Source organism: Formica exsecta, unplaced genomic scaffold, assembly GCF_003651465.1.
Source record: "Formica exsecta isolate Colony F162 unplaced genomic scaffold, ASM365146v1 scaffold111, whole genome shotgun sequence".
Taxonomy (NCBI): Eukaryota; Metazoa; Arthropoda; class Insecta; order Hymenoptera; family Formicidae; genus Formica; species Formica exsecta.
In genome coordinates, this window is record NW_021848451.1 from 670,742 (window position 1) to 692,496 (window position 21,755).

At 34.1% G+C, this 21,755-nt stretch overlaps 1 protein-coding gene across 2 annotated transcripts in view; it reads left to right on the forward strand.

The window, feature by feature from the left end:
• Window positions 1-21,755, forward strand: part of LOC115236571 (glutamate receptor ionotropic, kainate 1-like) — a 104,741-nt gene that overhangs the window by 62,712 nt on the left and 20,274 nt on the right. The window contains exons 1-2 of one of the 2 annotated variants that reach the window (XM_029809105.1): window positions 541-1,136; window positions 18,158-18,319. In XM_029809105.1, the coding sequence (XP_029664965.1) occupies window positions 1,058-1,136; window positions 18,158-18,319 (241 nt within the window). In that variant the 5' untranslated portion in view covers window positions 541-1,057. Of the gene's footprint in view, window positions 1-540; window positions 1,137-18,157; window positions 18,320-21,755 lie in introns of those variants that run through there. The other variant, XM_029809113.1, reaches the window with a different exon arrangement.

The following is a 21,755-nucleotide window of genomic DNA, read 5'->3' on the forward strand; positions in this document are numbered from 1 at the left end:
TTTCCCTATTATCTGCAAACAAATTATATTGAAATACGCGAGTGAACAAATATTAAAATTTCTCTTCTCTCTCACGGTTCCATTTATTATAATTGTTAAATGTCAGAGGTATTGTGTAAGCTACTAAATGGAAAGCGAGCGCAAAATAATATAGTGCACACATCCGCGTGATTAACTGCATGCTGAAACGTTTGATGGACTACTTGATCACTTGTGCGAATGCTTTTCCGTAACGCGTGTTCAGACTTCGATCGTTTGTTTCCACCTCATGCATTATTCCATGTGCTATTCGCTTGGTGGAGCGAATCTCTGGACATGATAACGACCTATCTCGCTTTTTCCTACTACGTTGTATGCCATTCCTCGTTCCTCTCGGCGTAAATTTATTGCTACAAAAGAGAAGCCATATGTGCAGAAAAGCAGATTCTAAGAAAATGTTAAATATATATGTCAAGTACATGAAAAAGATATGATTAATGCAGTTAGCAAAAAAAAATAGTAATATACTATCGATTTATAACTGAGACAGCTATTTAAGCTTTTTTTAGTTTATAAATAAAACATGTTATGCAATTTATAATTTAAAAGGAAATGCGTATAATGCTCCACGATGAACAATGATACCAATATAATCAACCGCTCTATCAATACTATTATATATTTGTTGTCGAGATATTATCATCTTAATATTATCGAAATTATTAGGCACAAATTAATCGCGCACAGCATTTTTTAATTAATTTAGATCATTTTAATTGCACTCGATTAATACCAGAATTAATTACGGTATGATTCTCATACGTTGGCAAACTACGTCGATTATATTAATTTTTCGATTATTGACCTTATACGAGTGGAAGAAAAATATCAAATTGACAACAGTAACACGATAGTCGGTGCATCATGCTACTGATGTTGCAATATTTCGATACAAAAAATAGCGAATCGCTCACATTGCGCCGACAGGAAATACGAGTCGCACTCTTGAAAGCATCGACCCTGCCGTGGAACGGCAGTTTATGTATGTAGGTGGACGTCGACTTAACTAATCGCGCCGATGAAAGGCTTCCCCGGCTTCGTTGATCCTACCGGTTGGTTTGTGCTGTGCCAGGAGCTGCATGGAATTCCACGTGTGGGTATGATAATATTTATTAACGCTCGACCGCGGGCTTAATCCGAGAATATCCGAGCTGTCCGGACATGCCATTAAGGAAGGTAAATGAGCGTAATTAAAGCTTCTTATTCGAACGTTTCATTAACGGGAGGATTTTTGTCGCGCCGGACATGCGTTGCGATACGCAATCGCTTCATGTAATTGCGACAATTGATTTAAGGTAAAATAGCGCGATTGATAGGTCGACTAGTATGAAAAATGATCACCTTTTCATTGACAACGATAATCGCGTAGCCAAAAATAGAGATATAACAGGTATCTCATATATGTTATTTTTTATCATTTTATATAATTTAGAAAAATAAAACGTAAATTTTTTTTATATCAAATTGAATGATCGTTCGATTATCGGGAATATTGCTGAAAGTACTGCATGCATTTTACTTTCTTGAATTTATCATTCCGTGCTGCGAATGCCCCTTTTATGAAGAATTGTGTGGCTTCTATCGACTGGATTAAATCATGCATCGAAGCGCTTCAGAATGACATTGAAAATGCATAACTTAATCGAATGATAAAACTGCAAGCGCACGTTAAATTGATCGAGCAATATTTTATATTTAATGATTTTATCGCGCGCGTGGCATGTTATTACAAAATTTAATTTCCATTAATGCAAATAACGCGGAATTTTTATCAAAATTTAACTTATTTTTATCAAGACACAACATTGACTTATTCCAGATCTTAGAATAAACGGATAGAATATCAAAGATAATTAAAATATTTGTAATTACACTTGAATTATAAATAAATTCTAAACACGTCGGCGACATATGGCCGATGTAATAAGCTCGAGAAAAGCTCGGTCAAAACTTCTCGAAAACTATTGGTCGAGAAGTCGATCTCGTAAATGGAGACCATGTGTCCGGTGACCATGTATGCGACTCACGTAGTTCACATTGGCCAAAACATTAGGAGGTCCTTCTGAAGTGACTGCGTCTTTCACCCTCGACCGCACGAGCGAGTTATATGAGCCATACGTGTGTCATCGTCGTCGTCGTCGTCGTCGTCGTCGCCTATGTAATTCTAAATTTCCGGAATAAAGACGCGCCATGCGTGTCAGGTCAAATCGTAGCAAAGTTGGCCCATGAGATAGAGGAAGAGAGAAAGATATAAAGAGAAAGAGAAAAAAAGAAATATTGCGCGAACATGGTGCTCCATTTTTGCGATTATGCTAAGCCCGAGGATTCTCGGGAGTCGTCCGTATTTCTCGTGTCTTTTTAAAGTCGCATACGTGCGAAAGGGGAACGATCCTTACGATTCGCCTGATGGCTTCTCTGCACCGCCGGCGAGTACTTGCAAGACTGCTGAAATGCGACGTTCTAACTTACTCCGGTTGAGAGTACTCCGATCTCGTTGTTCGTCGCCCGTGGGAAAGATTCGGCGGATTTCCCACTTCCTACCGACATCTTACACGGCTCATCTTCGGTCGATATATCGAAGCTGCGTAAAACACCCGGCCATCGTAACTTCTTTCGTATCGACCTCCTTGACATATATGTACATATACGAGATATGTATATAGCTTTAAATCTTATATTGTTCTTTTTTTCTTTTCTCGCTCTTGTTTCTTACTCGAAAATATATATTACTATCTGCGAATAAAAAATATTTTAAATCTATTTTCGATGAGAATCTATCCAAATTAAATATTTACGTTTGATTTCAATTGGAATTTTCGTACAAAAATATTGCAACAATGAAATTCCATGCTTCGAATGTTACTTCCTTTTATTCTATAAATAACTAGTTTTACAATAAAAATTTATTTTCGCTTTTATATTTTATACATAGTTTTACTACAATAAATGTTTTGCAAGATATATTTCACGCAAAATTTTATCTTTGCTTTTAAAGCAATTAAGAATATTTTTAATTGTCATGAATCATAGAAAAAAAATCGTTATAAATAACGATACGTAATCAGTAATAATGTCGGTTATGTATGGAATGTATATGAAATATTTTTATTGTATCACTTATATATTTTCTGAATGTATATCGATAGAAGAATCTAGTACTTCAAATAGTGAACAATTTTTAATTTTACGTAATTGATTTGCAAAATTGTATATGCTGTTTCATATATTTGGGTTATTTGGATTCAATATAAAAGTACTAGAATTCCATTGTTTGTATGAGTTTCAAATTATTTTAAAAATTATTTAGAAAAATATTAAAACAAAAAGTAAACGCGCGTGATAGCTTGTAAATAGATACGTTTTTTATATATTTGTTATCAAATATTTTATTCGCATACTTTTACAAGTGACTATTAGCTATGTACAAAGAGTTTAGATATGTACAAGAGAGTGTTAGAGTATTAAATATGTACAAAGAGTTTCTCTTAAAGCTTGCTTGTTCAAAGGCAAGAGTTCTCTTCATTCGAAATGCGAAATTTTGCTGCGTAATGAAACTCATATTATATTCGCGCAGGTTTGCGTATAGAAAATCAAACTAAACTTTTAATGGACAGATGCTACTTATTACGCAACTCTCTACATTATAACGCAAATTAATATGTATCATAATTATGCATAATTGTCATGTTAACATCGGGAACATGTTATGTTATACCGAATGTGCGCAGCTGAATCACTCTCACGATTATTGAACGCGCTATTCTCGGCCATAATTAATGGCATATTTTACACAGCAAATCATCGTGTATTTTGGTTTTAACATCCATCTTTTTTCTACAAACATAAATATTGTAGCATAGACATGAACATATTATATCATTATATGTATATCTCCTACGAAAAGACAATTTTACAATAATTTTCACATTTGTGTTAACCAAAATTTTTCTACTTTTTGTATGTGTAATAAAAATTATTTATTAAGATTAATATAATGAAATAGAAAGTCAAATTAATCAATTTATAAATCACGATATTTCTTTCTTTTCACTTTTTATTCTTTATGAATGTCTCGAATTCCATCGATTTTCTTGGTCGAGTGTGCTCATTAGTCTAAAAATGAAAGATAACTTTTGGTAGACCTTTTCAAGCTCCGTAGCAATCAGCAGATTAGTATCCTCTTGTTTTCTCGATTTTATTTTGCCTTAAAGACAAGTTGCAGATAGAAACGAAGTGAAAGAATTCGAAGACATACAAAATTATAAGAAAATTTGAGAAATACGAATGCAAATCAGATATTCGAGATTTCTAAATAAATTAAACAAAACTTGAAGCAATTTTTACATCCTACGCACTTTATACTTGTGCAATTAAATCGCGTATATAAATGCCAGAAGTATGCCAAAATCAATTGTAGCAGTTGTATTATATTTATTTTATATTTCCAATCTTATTTTTTGATCAATCTATTCGTTAATTTATCCACAAAATGTATCCACGTATTCTACATATGTATCCTATGTATAAAACAGACAGAGCTATTTTGACTAGAACACTCGTGTGAGAATTTTGTTTTATAACTCTCCGAAACAAAGCATTTCATCATTTACGAAATTTATGCGAGGTTTCAGTGATCTCTATTCCGCCGCATATGCGCGCGCAACTTGCAATATGTTATATCTCTACCGAAAATGTGCTCCGTAAATATTTCGACTCTCGCTGGCGGATTCGTACTGTACGTTTTTCATTGAGAATCTCGGTATAATGCCGTAAAATCTTGCTTGTTCTTGACGGAAACAGAGGGAAAGAATATTTATATGAAATAGAAAATTTATATGAAAACAGAGTGACAATGTTATCGTCTTTTGTAAAATTCTGCACATATTGTTTAGTTATGTTACATTATTAAATAATTTTCAGTTAATTATTTTGTAACTAAATACAGAATATTAAAAATAATTAGCTACATATAGTATCGTTTCAATAAAATGCAACATTTCATTCTCAGATTCCAAAAATTTTTGAGTACGCAAATTCTTACTGATTGAACTTTTGCAATAATCTGACCCCGACAATGGGAGGCGTATCGAAAAATACGTGGCTCCTTCACGTGCTACATGTCAGATATGAGAGGCACGCGCGCGTGGTGCAACGAGAAAAATTCCTCAAACGCAAAGGATCCGAAGCGTGGCAAGAGAAGGTAAACGGAAATTTGAGTTTCTTAGCGTCACGGATGCGGAAGTAAGGAAACATCGAGGAAATCCGACGGGGGAATGCCGGTATGAATTTCAAAAGAGAAGAGAGGGGGAGACGATGAAAGCCGATAAAATGTATTTTCTGTACGTACACAGCTGCGGCTTCTCTCCGCCTTTGTCTTATTCCGAGTCTTGTAGCGCGCCGCTGGTATGTGTGTGTCGTATGCACCGATACGTCTCTTTATCACGTCTGCCGTTGCTTGATAACATTTCACGGCACGACCGTCGATCCATATCAATGAGTATCGATGCTGAACGTCGGAGGCTGGCGGCAAAAACCAAAGCATGCAAAAATGCACAAAGACTTGCGCCATGGCGAAGAAAAACCTTCCGTGCGTTTGCGTATCAATATGCGGAAGACCATAATGCATTATAATGTGTAATACATTGTCACCCATAATGTTTTATGCACTTTATGTATTGTACGTATTTTTATACATATATATATATATTAAATGTATAAAAAAAATGTCATTTAAAAAAATCGAGAGGAGTTGTCTCCGCTCTTCACCTGCAGGTTTTGACAGCGGTGTCCCATTTGTCTCATAAATGGCCCCCCTTAATTCTCAACAAACTTTAAGATATCAAAAAAGAATTCTCTACCTCTAACACTTTCTGGGAAAACAGCTTATAACATTTTACATCGACCTTACTATCCTGCATTTTATAGCTCAGAATTATTCTTCGCTCTTCTAACTTTCGATAAAAATACATCACTGAAATGAAATATAGGGTAAAAATATGTCTCGTGACACAAGACACAATTGATTATGATGCTATCTATTTTAAACGCATTAAGTTAAGGGAAAGTGAATAGTAACACTGGACCTGTGTATACGGTTTCCTGAACATTAATTCTCGATTATCGATGAAAAGAATATCCTTTTATCCATTTTTTGTCGACCTTTTTGTAGCGTTACGTCAGGCGAAAAAGGAAAGGGCATAAGTTCGTCGACCCCATCGATTAACGAAGGGCATATTTATAAAAGATCATAGGAGGCGTATAAAAATTTTATATTACGCATAATTAATTGATTTAATGCTGTATAGGAATTTAATACTGTAAAAGAGTAAAATGTTTTTAAAAACAGTTAAAATTCAAAGAAAGAAACAACCATTTCTGTCAATTTTCCATCACAGAAGCGATATGCAAACAGAAATTTGGAATTATAACAATAATTACGTTACTATCTACGAGCAAAAGTATGAACGTCTTTTTGCAACAAGCACATGTCGGAGGGAAGACGAAAAGATGCGTCTAACTCGGGAGAGAACCTTTGTAGCAGAACATAAGTATATGGGAGAGCGAGCAGTAACGTGACGGCGAGCCGGAACGACCGGCGTTTTCGTAACGATGCGTTTAGGGGTGGAAACGAACCATATGTGCATGACGCGGGAGATAGGAATATAACTAAAAGCGCGATGCACATAGTTAGTAAAGCTTGTACTAGTGTACTTGACCGGCTAATGCGCGTCGTTCAAATATCATTTTGCGGCGATACGATGGCGAAAAATAATTATTATTATTATTGGACCTCTGAAAAACTGGACTGTTCTCTCCACCTCTCTCCCTCCCTCCCTATCTGTCTCTTTCGTTGGAATGCACGCTTATTCCAGCTGTATTATATGTTGGCGTTTGCGCTTTGTTCTCGAATATAGCAAACTGCCGAATCGAACATGGAATTTTGATACAACAAAAGCTACTCAATTTCGTTCTCGACACGGGATTAACGGTTGAGTAAATTTGCGCGCGCGGGCGATGAATTAATTTTATACGCAATCGCGAGCCACAAATTCCGGCGGGATCGCCGTCGAGATATTCGTTGAGAGACCGCGTTAGATTACCGCGCGGCACGCGATTGAAATCGCGCGGCATAAAATAGGAACACGCAGCCAAGGTGGATATGAAGATACCGCTATAAAAGATGAACGCGTATCGCGCCGTAAAAGTTTCAGCGGAGCCGGCGTGATACATGCATACCATTATACGCGGGAGCATCCTCGCGGAACCATATTCACAATTTCGCGAATAAATCTCGACGGATGCGGAGGTTGACCGCCTCCTCCTTCCCCCGGCGCCCGCCAATATTGCGGCGCCGGCACTTTCGCCGTTGCAGTATATATGTACGCGAGATCTCGCATCCCCCGATGTACGTGAAGCCGATACGTACGACTGCTTTAAGCGGGGCATGCATCATCGGCGATTCTTATTCGACGCAAACGTCGGATGAAACGCTCTCGCGAGCTTCCAAATGGACATTTTTATCGGTCATCGCCCAGATGCGAATGCCAAACCGAACGAGCGACAAACATATCGTAAATCACGCCGGGATAAAGACTTAGGATGGCCATTTACTTTGTAGATATTTTATTTTGCGGTGAAATAACCGATGCTCGTTCTAAGGATAAATCAGGATGTAACATGAAAAGAGCATATTTCTCTTTGAAGTGCAGAGAGAAGAACGTATATATATAGATATGCACGGTACTAATTAAACGCCTGAGAATAATTCCAAAAAGAATGTTACTTCGAATGCGACGGGCGAAGTTTTAATTACGATCCTACGAAAACTACTCCGCGTCGTAGGCGCAAGAGATTAACGAAATCCGCGAAGTGTAATATAACTTCGCTGGTGTGGTATAGTAACAGTTGCAGAGACGTAACATCAACGTGACTTTGCGGACAAACAAATAATTATATCCCCGCGAACAGGCGTTATATTCTATTTGGAGACATTTTGCTTCTGCCACGCGAACTGTACGTGAGCAAAAACAAAGAGAGAGAAAGAGAGAGAGCAAGCGCGTAATCAAGGAACGAGAAAGTTTCGCGAACGGAATCTCGCCTGCAGATCGTCGAGCAAGTCGAGGAGGAAGACAATCGAATTAAAGACAACGATAAGTTAGCATCGCAATTATTGAAGTTGCCTCTCCGAAGAGCTTGGCGTTCCGGGAACAAAGATGGCACGGAGAGTTCCCGGGACTTTTTTCACCTCGGTCCTGCGAAAAGCGCCATTGAAAACTTGGGAAAATGTATTAATTTGTCAGCGTTCGTGCGCACGGACCGTTTCCGCAAACTCGTGGGCCGTTAATTGCAGTTGAAAATAGCGTTCTTACATTCACTAAGCGGATGCTAATCGCAGAGGATTCCCTACGTTATCTTTTTATAAGCGTAACGACCGAAGGATGAGATCTAATCGTCACCTCGCACGTGTCGCTAATAAAGATTCCGGATTAAATTCGGATTAAATTCCGAGATATAAATTGTTCTTAAATTTGAATCGCGCGGTTTCTCAATTTTTGTAAGCTAAACGCGGTCGAATTTATCCCGTCGATTCGATCATGTGTTCTGCGATTAATTAAATTAATCTTCCACAATTTGCAGTGTCATATATGCAGTAGAAATAATACTATAACTTGATATAATTACAAATAATTGCAATTATTTCTCAAAAAATTATTTTGAATTCTCCACTTTATATCTTCGATATATTTATTAATTATTTTACATTTATTATTTTACATTAAATACATTTGCGTCTTTTTATTTCTTCTCCTCGTATTTGGAGCAAAAAACGATCGAAAATCGAAAGAAATTGCGAGTTGGCCGAGCTAACGGAATTTTATCGCGCGGAAGCGTTAATAAACCGTCGTAAATGCTAATAATTAACCTCGTAAGCGGTTTCGCCGCGACGTAGATAATCCTGTGCAACGGGCGGAAATCGCGATTGCGTCTCGCTCGCCGAGAAAACGGAGGCTAACAAGTTTAACGCAGAGGAGAACTTCTTATCGCTAGCGCCGGTGCGCTTCGTTCTACCCTTGCGCGTTCCCCGAGTTTAGTTTCGCATTCGCAAGATCATCTTGAGCTACTTAGTCGCTCATTAGTCACGCGAGATCTGACAATTTTCCGGCGCGCGTTAGTAATCGCGAACGCTAATTAGCGCGCGATTTCCCGCGATTATCGTCAAGTTTCCTGATGTCACGCGATGCCTTCTTTGATCGCGACTGCAACAACTGCATATTTCTATCTCGTACAATGTGTAAAAATTGTCGAGAAGTCCGTTTCATATAACATGCAGCGATCTATTGGATTCTAATTCAGAAATACGCAAGTTTCGAACCAAATGATTCGATCTTTTACATTTTAACGCACCGTTTAAAGCAAACTTATATTAACGGTAACCGATAGCAGATCCGGTCGCTCGCATCACATGCACAACGTGGTGACGTAATAAATTGTTAATCCATCGAACAATAACCCGTCGATCCGCCGATAAATCTGCATACGCATAGGAGCGTCCTACCGATACGAACCGACGCAGGTATCTGCTCGCGTTTATACCGGACGTGCATTATCGGTTCCGGTTGTGTCCCGTATTTCCCCTGGGCGTTACGTCGGGACTGCGATAATTCAAGTCCCGGTATACAAGGCTTTCTCTCTCTCTCTCTTTCTCTCTTCTCTTCCGGAGAATTATTTTCATGGATACACCGTGGGCCATTTTCGATGCTCAAGGTATTGTCTCGCTTGAACAGTCGATATTTAATCCGGGGCCGCTCTGTATTGTGCCAAACTAAATAATTGAGAACAAATAAAGCCGCGATTCGTTTAATGCGTCTTTCGGGAATTGCGAATCGCACAATTATCAATATTTGACACTTTAAATTAAAAAAATATAAAAACGTCAAGATTTTCTTATACAAAGCTGGAATATAAAATATAATGATTGATATTTTCTCAGATGTGTAATTCTATTTTTTTATCTTTCTTGATAATATAATATTGCTTAAGCTAGATAAAAGAAATAATAAAATTATAGATAGGGTACATACTTTCATAGATTAACGTCTTGTTTGATCAGCAATTTTTCAGTTAACAATGGACATTAACAATAAATCCGCGCGTTTCAGGATCAAAATCGCTCAAAGTCAATTGCGATTATGTGTTCGGCCGAGAGCATACGGCTGCCGGAACTTGCGAGAAGAAAATCTTTTCTGAGCTTCATCTCCGGCAACAGAACGTTGATAAATGCATCTCGTACCCGTTCCAAGCAGTGACGAATCGCCAAAGACGTTTCATATTCTTTAAACTTGCAAGATTACAAATTAGTAACTGTGCAATCTTCTCTTATAATGCACTCATTTTTTAAAATAAAAAAATTTTTAATATGTATTATATATTATTTAAAAAAATATTTGATGAAATAAAAATAGATAAATAATCTATTATTATTAAATTCAGTTTTAATTTTTAAAAAATTTTTTTATTAACATATTAAAAATATTTTGACACTTTGATAAAAATTGTTTGTGCTACGTATATTTGAGAAGGCAGAATTTTAAAATATACCTTTCATGCTAATTTATCGTTGACTGTTCCGTCGCTCCTGTACTTTAGTATTGATTTGACTTATTCAGAGGGATCGAGCGTAATCAGCTTAATGGAGAAGCATATCTTCGCTAAAGGCTAAAACTATATTACATTAGGAGCGAGACTAGGATCTCCGTTAATGGAAAAATAAATAAAACCGGGAAAAAACATTGATAAATTTATCAACACAACATTGTAAATAACCATTTAACATTGTTTTCAAGAATAATTACCTAATATAGATACAAATTTAATCTTATTAACATGTATCGTATTTTTCTATTTTTTGGTATTTTAAATCTAATAGAAAAGCTAAACATTTTATTTTGTAAAAACGAGTACAATTAATCTGAAAAATAAAGGAGTTGCAAAAAATTTCTTTCCTCTGTGTTCAAATTTCAATGCTATTGGAAAAGTCCCGAGGTCGTATCTGGTTCGCTAAGACTTACTTTTAAAAATGAATCTATAGATATTATTCGTTACAGACGCCTTCGAGATTTCTTGCTATCTCGAGGAAGGCTACGAATGAAAGGAGATTCAAGTTAAAGAAGCTTTTGCTTATGCGCGTGAGACTCCAAGTATGAATAGCTTCAATAAATAAATTGCAAATGGAGTTAATAAATAGTATTTAAAATGCACGAATGTTCCATTACGCTATCAATCGCATTGAAGGAGAATTGAAAAATAGATTACCTATATATCTGGCCAGTTTTATTATTTCAAAGACATTTTTAAAAAATAGCATTATATTATTTAAAAACAGAAAAAAATGAGAATATTTATAGAAAACAATGAATATTATTTACCTTTAATAGAAACAATGAATAAATAGTCAATCAATACCGTGGCTTGTCAACATAAATAGAATATATTTAATTACATTCTTCTATCTAGTTTCTTACACATTTTCTATAGATTTTATTATATATTTATTCTTATATATAAAATCGTCAAGACAATCCAAGAACATGCAAGTAATCAAGCGTGTATCCATTGTTGCTGCGGAATCGGCGCTGTCTGTTTTAATACCCGGCTCGACATGCGTTCCGCCCACGAACGGAATGCACGCTAAGAGAGATGTTGAGCAAACAAATTTAATCAAGTACCCGACTATGTTACCGAGAAGCGCGTATCACCCTCACCAGCTAGAACCAACCTGATATCGGAAGCGGGTGAAAGGACGAAGTCACCTCCTCTGAGTGCCGATTTGCCTGATCGACGTGGGTATAGACAGTTGTCCGAAGTTTACAAAGTTTGCCGCGCCGGATCAATGAGCAGCGATAACGAAAGATAATAGCGTAGGCGAAACTACCGACGAGTGAATCTGCAACGTCAACTTCCAAGAAGCTTCATTGGAAAAGCGAGAATCTTATCAACTTACAATAATTAAATGGAAAGGAGACTGGCTCTTTAACGAAGTGAATAAAAAGATGCCTCCAACTTCTCCAGATTAGAATTTATTTAACTTGTTTACTGCAGCAATTAAGATGAATAAATTTTACAAAAGTGCGCTATTTTTGCAAAATGGCACAACAGCAAAAAAACAATCTCGTTGATATCAACATACAAAAATCATTGAAATTTCTATTAAAAAATATTTGCATGCATGTAGAGAACAGTAGAAGGACTAGAAATGTTAAAAAACCGGTTTTTTTCTAATAGAAAACAAACGTTTAAAAAAAACGTATTTTTTCCATTAAAAAAAAGAAATGTATTTTTTTCGTTATTTTTTAAAATATAACTTTTTTTTCTTCATATTTTTTAGAATGCCTCCTTAACAAAGTGAGTGTAAAGAGATACCTCCAACTTCTCCAGATTAGAATTTATTTAACTTATTTACTGCAGCAATTAAAATGAATAAATTTTACAAAAGTGCGCTATTTTAACAAAGAAATACAAGAAATCATAATTTTTGTTTGTTAATATAATAAAAAAAACTATAAAGATCTCTTATATTTTTTATTTATCTTTAATTATCTTTTCGAAAATAATTTTAATGAAATAATAAGACTTTTGCAGTAAATTACATTAAACACCACATAATTCAAATAATTTATGTTAAGTGCATAACAATTACGTATCTAATTAAAAATTATCCGAATTATATCGTGTTTAGTATCATTTCAATTGCAAAAATTTCATTAATCCATTAAAATTAAGTTGAAAAAAGATAAATTAAAAAAATAAAAACTTTAGTTTTTTTATTATATTAAAATGGTAACTAAAGTACATTGTTAAAAATTGCGAACTCTATTTTTGTATCTATATTGTTACAATTATGTCCGTTAAACTAATACGAACGAAATAAATCGCAGGGTTCGCTAGTTGTATCACAGAATTATTGCTAATTAATGCGAACGTCATTAATATAAAATTATGTTATGTTAATCTTGGCTCGATGTTCATAGAAATTTCCAGAATGTTCGCGGCAACTTGCGCGACTAACTACATGCATCAACTGCAGCTCTGTCCAAGTTCATCGAGCGGGTCTTAGCACGTCCATAACAATTCACGCGGCTATGTTAACTCCTTCCACCTTGTCACATCTATTGTCGACCACGTGCGAAAAGTAGATTTTGCAAGTTTCAATATATCCTTCTACTTTTTCTACTTTATTATAAAAAATAAAAAAACATTTTGTTTTTAAGCAAAATATGAATAAACTATATCATTTAATAAACAAAATATTTATAATAATGAGAGAGAAAGAGAGAGAGAGGAGAAAGAGAGAGAGGAAGAAGAGAAAATATATTAATTTCAAATGTGTCAGATCGTCGAGAAAGTTTCAATAATTTCAAATAAAATATCTTTTTTGTAATTAATGTTTAACAAAATTTATGTTTGTATATTTTATTTATAAAATTAATAATTAATAAATAATTATATTGTACACGCTGTCAAAATTATTACTTCATTACAAAATTTTATTCGCTTCCAATTATTTCATTATTAAAGCGTAGAATATATAAGTGAAATTTTGGTTAACTTCATCATTTTTTATATAATTATTTCAATCATTTTATCTATATTCAATCCGCGAGAATGATACGTGTTTTATTCATATCAATAGCGCGTCTAATGAATATTCAGTGCCATCAAATTTAATAAAGAGTTTGTTAAAATCTTAATCGCGAGCGAGGCATTTGCTCAATGTACAATTTAGCTATGTATTAAACGAAATAATTATTAATGATAACGTATGATCGCAGAGTCTCTCCCCTATCTGATATTAACTGACAAGAATAATCAACATACTGATAATATCGTTGAAAACATGAATGTTAATGAACATTCTGCACAGTATTGAAAATACAACTGTGCTCTCCGCGTTTACGTTCGGTTTTTCCAGTAATTTATTCAGCGTGCCGCGCGCTCTCGTAAAATATTGCGGGAACATTTATTAGCAAATACACGTAGGGTCTATTCAAAGTACCACAGTTACACAAATAACTGGGAAAATCCAATAAAATAATCCATTTTATCAGGGATTTGTAAACAATGGCGACTGATATGCGGCAATACAAAACTATATATTGTGTTTTTTATAATATGCTATTGATATTTTTCTGTGTATGTGTTGTATTCTATATAATACAAAACTTCTTTAAAAGACTTATCAACATATAAAACTTTAAAAACTATCGTTTGGTGAATTATTTATACATTATTTCATTTGTAAGATTATTACTTATTTCAAAAAATTATTTCTCGTATCAAATAAATATTAAGATTCTTTTCTTGCGGTGAAAATAATAAAGAATAAAGAATACTACAGACTATTTAATAGAACGGTAATCTATAGCTTTGTTTTCGAAGCCTTGCTAACGCATAGGTCAGTTGGTTAATCAATAGGTAGGCGCCTTTTATTGTCTCTACAGAATTATTGCAGTTATATGTTTATTATGAAAGTATGTATTGTAATGATATAAAAAAATGAGAAACTTCTATCTAAAAAAAATATTATTACAATTCTCTGAATATTTTTCGCTTTAATTACTTTGCCTCTGACTATTTTTTGCTTCTGAAAAGTATAGAGCCTATTAATTTATAACATCTATGGTTTCCGAAGACTTATTATTCTATCAATGGGCACCGAACAAATTACGAATAGTATATTCAAGCTATCTCCGATTTTTCTCAAGTCGGAAGCGCGTTCCATTTTAATAAAAGTTGGCATTTATACTTCTCTGAAAAGAGGCTTCACTGTGAGCCCGATGACAACAAAGTACGCGAGTATAGAAGTCTTTACAAAACATATAATGTCACAAATGATTTCTCGGAGAAATAAAGATATCTATAAATAAAATAAAAATATATAAATGAAAAATGTCTTTAACTGAAAAAGAATATAATTTCTTTCGATATATATGCATTAAATTTTACTAATTGTAAAATCTGTGTACTCTAATAACCTTTCATCAAAATGAAATCGATGAATTTTGTAGAAATCTTATTATATTCGATGGCACGACATACAAAAAAAAATGTCTGCTCGATACAAAAAGAGATGATAGATGCCTAAGAGAGTCATTCGTGCTGATCGTTCCTAACAGCAATGGCACCATCATCAAAACACCCAGTCTACTCTTGTATTTCACGGCACTCGAGAGAACAATGCAACTCTGTTGTAGAGCATTCACAATTGCTGTAATGCGGTTGAACTCAGATATGGCCACGTTAATGTCCGTCGCATAGCTACGTGCTAAGTACAGTATAAGCTTCTGTCAAATATTATTAAAATAATATCAGCTCAACTGTTTAATTAAATATAAAAGGGAGACTGAGAGAGAGAGAGAGAGAGAGAGAGAGCAGAAAATTTATTGAACAATTACTATATGTAATTTATAATTAAAAACTATGATAGGAATGCAAAATTTTGTAAATAAATTTTATAAAGATTTTGGTAGAAATGAGATTAATCGATAAAAATTGAAAATATTGAATCAAAGCATAAAAATTTAAACGATGTTCTAACATAATATTATAAGGAGAAATTGACATTCAAAATAATCCTACTCTGCGCATATCTGGAACAGAATATGTCTTCAAAAATTACAAACATTCGGGTTTAAATATTCGCGTAAAATAGTTCCTGCCAATGGCATCGTTTCAAAAAAGATAATTGGCTTCATGTAATTATCACTGACTTCTTTCCAAGTGAGTGACGAAGATTGATTCGCCGACAGAAGAGTCTTATCTTTGAAAATTTCGAGCGTGACAAAGATAAATTTGCATGTCTATAAACGAATTATGATTAAATGCAATTTCTCATATTACTGCATAATATTCTAATAATTGCATAAGAATTTAGAATAGCGAAGAAACCTTTTTGGAATGAATGTATATTTTGATAAGACGAAATAATTAGACAAATTTTCATGTAACACAAACAAATGCGAACGCGCTTTTAATCGCAATAATTATTCAAATTTAATTTTTTTATTTTATATGTAATTATAAATTAGTAATATATTGCAATCAAATCTTTGCTGCAATCTAGATTATTATAAGCGATGTATGTGTGTAGTACTTTTAATATATCGAAGACACACATAAGTATATTAGAATAGTATATCAGAAATATTTTTATTTCAAAATAATTATGTGCCTAGTCGCTTTTATAAAAAAACCCCTCTTTTTATAGAAGAAGAAATGACCACTCGTATAAAAACTCAAACGCTGCAGCAGTCACGTGCTGCAAGATAAAGCCGGGAAATTGAAGTTACCTAGCGAAGAGCGCTTCGGGGGATTAAAGGTCGGATTACTTCGAGATAGATTAATCGCAATAAAGCTAATGTGAAAAAATGTATCATTTTTTTGAAAAGCATTTTATTTGGCCAATTCGAATGAGAAAGACAAAAAAGAGGTTTGAAAGTATGAAGTTGATTACTGCAATTATAAAAATGGCCGCGATGTAAAGAATAGCGAACCGATATAACGCCTTAAGCAATTTTCGAGCGGCAAAGTGCCTTCGCTTAAGCTACCTTTGAATGAGCAGAGATTTGCGTCGTCGAAATTTCTTAATGAGCGACAATGAAGGACGATACGAATTAAGAGCTGTCAATTATGGTTCCGCGCGCGCGTTCTATTCCTTACGTATATTTTTATAAAAATGTTAGTTTTCAACGGCAGCGAAACATTTGAATCGATACTTACACTTTAAAGATGCATCAGCGTAAATAAAGAAGCATTTAATCGTTATTTCGTTTCTCAAATTACATTCACCTGATTGCAACCGACGTTTCTTCAATCTTGCCTTTAAGAAATGTTATTAGAGTTGAGAAAAAATGTAATATTTATAAGGTAGATTTTAATTGGCGAATTAATTAACAGAATAATTTCATCAATTATCTTATTATTCATCAAGATCAACTTAATTATCAATTATTTCAATCAATTTTTATTAAATACGTAATATGGTTTTATACTAATTGTAAATGATAAAATGATTTTATTAATTACATGACATAAAATGTAATTTTTAATATTGATTATTTTTGACGCAAATTCGACGTTTAATTTACGAGAAGTAGTTTTCACCAAAGTACTTTCTGATATCGTAAGCGCGGTTTTGGCCGCGGTAATTATTCGAATTTAATTAAAACTCGCGTTCGAAGTGAGCTGCGCCCGTGATGAAGTCATTAATTAAATTTAGGGGAGAATCGCGCGGTACCTTAACGTTGTATATGTATGTAGATATGTATGACAGATACGGACGAGGTCGTTATTGCAAGTTCACGAACTCCGTTATAACTTATAACTTCCAATGAATTCAGTTTCTTTTAGCAAAGCTGAAATTTTCTTTTCAGATTCGTCGTGTTACCAACTCTATCTTGCTTCTGGCGTGGACGCGTTTCCCCCCGCGAAAATTTCATTCGCGATTCGAGAGATATAATGTAATTCCGAAATAAAATTCCGTACTTCCTATCACCGACAAAATGAACGTGCAATTAACGAACGTGCTGAAATTTGCTATTCGCCTATTAAGAGTCGCGAGATAAAGGCCTCTTTGTAAGAAAATTACATTCACGAACAGAACCGCTTTGATCAATTTTGATTCCTTTCAGTGTCATTTTTTACTGTAATAGATTTTAATTAAATAAAATTAATAAATTATATGTGTGATTAAATGCTAAATACATATTTACTTTTGATCAAAATGGTGTAACTGCAAAGTTTCACCAATTTCTCTCTTATCATAAATTATGTTTTCAAAATGTATATATCATATATATGTAGCTTGTATATATACAATCTAACATATTTTTTATATCATTTTTAAATAAAGAGAAATCGATATTCTATATATTATATATCGTTGTTGCGTTTTTAAAAATAATGTCTTATCACACACAACGCAGTTATTTAAATTGTAAATATATACATATATAATATTAATAATTCATGTGGCTATACTGTATGTGTAATATTATAGGATCCCAGATATGAGATAAAAGACCAGCACGTTTAAAGAAGACATTTATTCAAATTGTTGCAGGAGCGATTTTTACCGAGGATCAAAAGGATAGCCCATCAGAGTTGGCGTTCAAGTACGCCATTTACAAGATCAACAAGGATAAGACTCTCCTGGCAAATACGACATTGGTTTACGATATACAATATGTGCCTAAAGACGACTCGTTCCGCACGTCCAAGAAAGGTAAGAATATAATAAACTATTAGAAGATAGAAGTAATGTGAGAAATAGAAATAATGAGAAGTATTATCTTACAAGGGTTATATTAAATTTACACGAGCAATTATCTATTGTATCTTCCTCGTGAGTTTACGTCAATAGAACTCGAGTGCAATTCTCTATATGAGAACGTATCGATAATCGTTACGGAATGATGATAAGGCATGACTTCATTGTCTAATAGGAACTGATAGAATAAGCGACAAGAGACCGACACTATCTGTAATATGCTTCCTTGCATTAGTGTTATCGCTTAACTACTTAACTATCACAATTTTACAGCATATTCGGAATTATAAGTTAATGAAAAATATTCTAAACTGCATCAAAGTAACTAAAGAACAAAAAAATAATAATTAGGTTAGGTACAAGATAATAAAAATTAATTTGTTAGAGCGTTAATTTTTAATTAATTGTTACTTGTAAACTCGCGTTTACAAGATACGACATGACTTACGACATGGTTCAGAAAGCAGTGACAGTAATTGATAACACAGCCAAATTAATATAGCGGATAATTGCAGTGTCATTTATTTTCCAAGCAAGTAACAGGTGCGTAATATTAAAATCTTTTTATCGTTTTACTTTTATTCTGAATAATGTAATTAAAGATAAAGCAATAAGCCTTTTGAATATAGAAACAAATAATAAATTAAATAATTAATTATAAATTGCTTGCTCCGGGATTGCTTTGTCACTGGATATTTTTTCTTTCTCTTTTCTTATATGTTTCTTCTTGGCTGCTCTTCTATGGCGCAAGCACGAAAACACGGTTTATTATTATTATCGCGCTAATTAAACTATGACAGCCACGCGGCAACTTTCACGACATTCCCAACAATATTCGTACATGACGTGAAACTTTTTATGTGTATTGCAAGTGGGAATAATGCGGAAACTATGATCAAAGCTACGATCTGTTCAGCGCTCGAAAGTTGCGCGATCAAATTTACACACCACTCGTCGCGGTAATACAATATCTGCTAGTAATGGCACCGCATTGCTACTACACTTACACTACATTGACATTAACACTTATGTAAAATGGATCGCTATCGCAAAGATACGATGCTACATATATTGTTAACAAATACTGTATGCTTTGATTCTCTAGTACAAATATTAATTTATATTACGAAATTCACAAAATTGAATAAACATACGAATTAAAATTATAGTTCCGTAAAGGATAATATTTATTCGAAAATATATCGGCCTCTTATAGCTAATAATAGCGCGATAAATTTCAATAAGTGACACATATAGTGACGACTATTTATCGAAGCATAAGTTTGCATAATATATTTATTTGACATGAGGAATTTAAGAGATACGGAATGAAATTTACAAGTCGCGATATTTATGGATAATATTACTGTAAATGTGTTTGGAATCGCGAATATATTTAGCGTTTAAAATTTTTCGTCTTCAATTTTCGATTATTCAAGTATAACTTATATTCGTTCCTTTTGAGAGCGCGGATTAATATACAAACCGTCGAATCGAGTGATACAAATAATGAAAAGGCATCATATATCGACTGTTTGATAATGATAAGTATATTTCGAGCGTTCACGCATATTTTATGCGCATGATTTATTTTATCAAAATCTGTCGTGCAATCAAGTCAATAAGAGGATAATATATTTTCAAATATTACATTCTGCAGAACTCTTATTTTAACTTGAAAATATTTATTTGTATATCTATGTTATAGTATATGTTATAATCTATGTTATAATATATACAAGGTAGTAATCGCCTTAGAGCGTATTTTTGTACTATCTGTTAGCAAATATAACATCATATCTCCGACAATTGTAATCCAAATTAATTATTAATAAACTGTTAATGTATCACGATTTTTCTTTCTTAAATCTCTTACTTTGATTTTTATTTTAAAAACAAATAAGTCGCGCGATATACTTGCTTCGATAAATAGCTATCGCCGCGATGCATTTACGTATCATCTATGACGGGAATTAATTAATCGCACAAGCTGATAATCGCTAACTGTGTACAATGATCATAGCAAATCATCACGTTTAAGGGCCAGTTTAGAATATGACGTAAATTTATATCTCCCATTTGACGCCAGATGCGATAATATAAATCAACATGTATTTAGTTCATGCAATTATAATTTACATGATGCAAAGAACATAAATCAGTTTTGCTCGTGCATGTCAGCTGGCGGTCGGGAATACTGACGTAATACTGTATCTAGAACCAACTAATTAATTAATTTAATCTTCATATTAATGCGATCAAAAGACTGGCGGTTGGAGCGCGACGTGAATCTCATGTCGGTGCTCGTGCCTTTGACACGCGAGCTTAAAAGTTGGCAGGAAGCCTGGTGAAAGCAATTCAGTTAGCGCGGCCGCCTATAGCGTGAATTACAGCGCGAGGACGTCGCACGCGACATGGTGTAGCTTCAGATTTATGTAAAATAACACGAAACCGGATCGACTACGAGAGCCGAAACCATAACAGTGTCTCTCGCGCGATCGCGGACGCGAAAGATAAATCTCGCGCAACCGGCAACTCGGCTGGAGGGTTATGAATTCGCCGCGGGAGCCATGTCTCTCCGGAATGTGTTTTCTTAGAAAATTCTACATCGTATTGCGCGAAGATTCCAAATGTTTGATTTGTATCAAACGGCTCTCAAGCGCTTCGCGAGCTTACGATAAAAACACTATTTTCTTGTCCGGAAGAAATAAATGTGTAGCCATATATAATTTAATAAATGTTAAATGTTGTAGAATAATTGATAAGAATGCGTACAATCAGCGTTCGGTGAGATAAAATTTACAGTAACACAGAGAAGACTCCGTAAATTGGAAAGAGCATAGCTGGAGAACCGCTGATAGATAGAGCTCGTGAATATGATACAACGATTACACTCGAGCATTAAATTATGTAACTATCCAGGGAACACATAAAATTTTTTTCCCGAAGCACGGCAAAAGATCCTTAACCCACTAAAGCAAGATAAAAAAGATCACGATGAACCCGTGTTTATGTCGCGATTCCCAAGTTCACTGAAATGTCTCTCGAGAATTTCTTATCTTTTTTTTTTTGAAGAGGATATCACAATATAAATAACTATAACAATAAAATTTGAATAAAGTTATATAAGTAAAATTTTTATAGGATTCTATTCAAAAAAATGAGAGTGCATATTTTGTTTCTCTGTGAATAATTAAATATATCAAAGTACATAATACATAATGCATAAATGTGATAAATGGATGTCATATTTATATCTTGATAGCAATGCTATCTCGCTACTTCACTGGTAACCATTTACACTCTCTTAGGCTTTTCCCTAAGAGGGAAATATTCGGCCATAAATATGCCTATGGAATCCCATTGTGCGTAACGCAAACCGACGCACTCT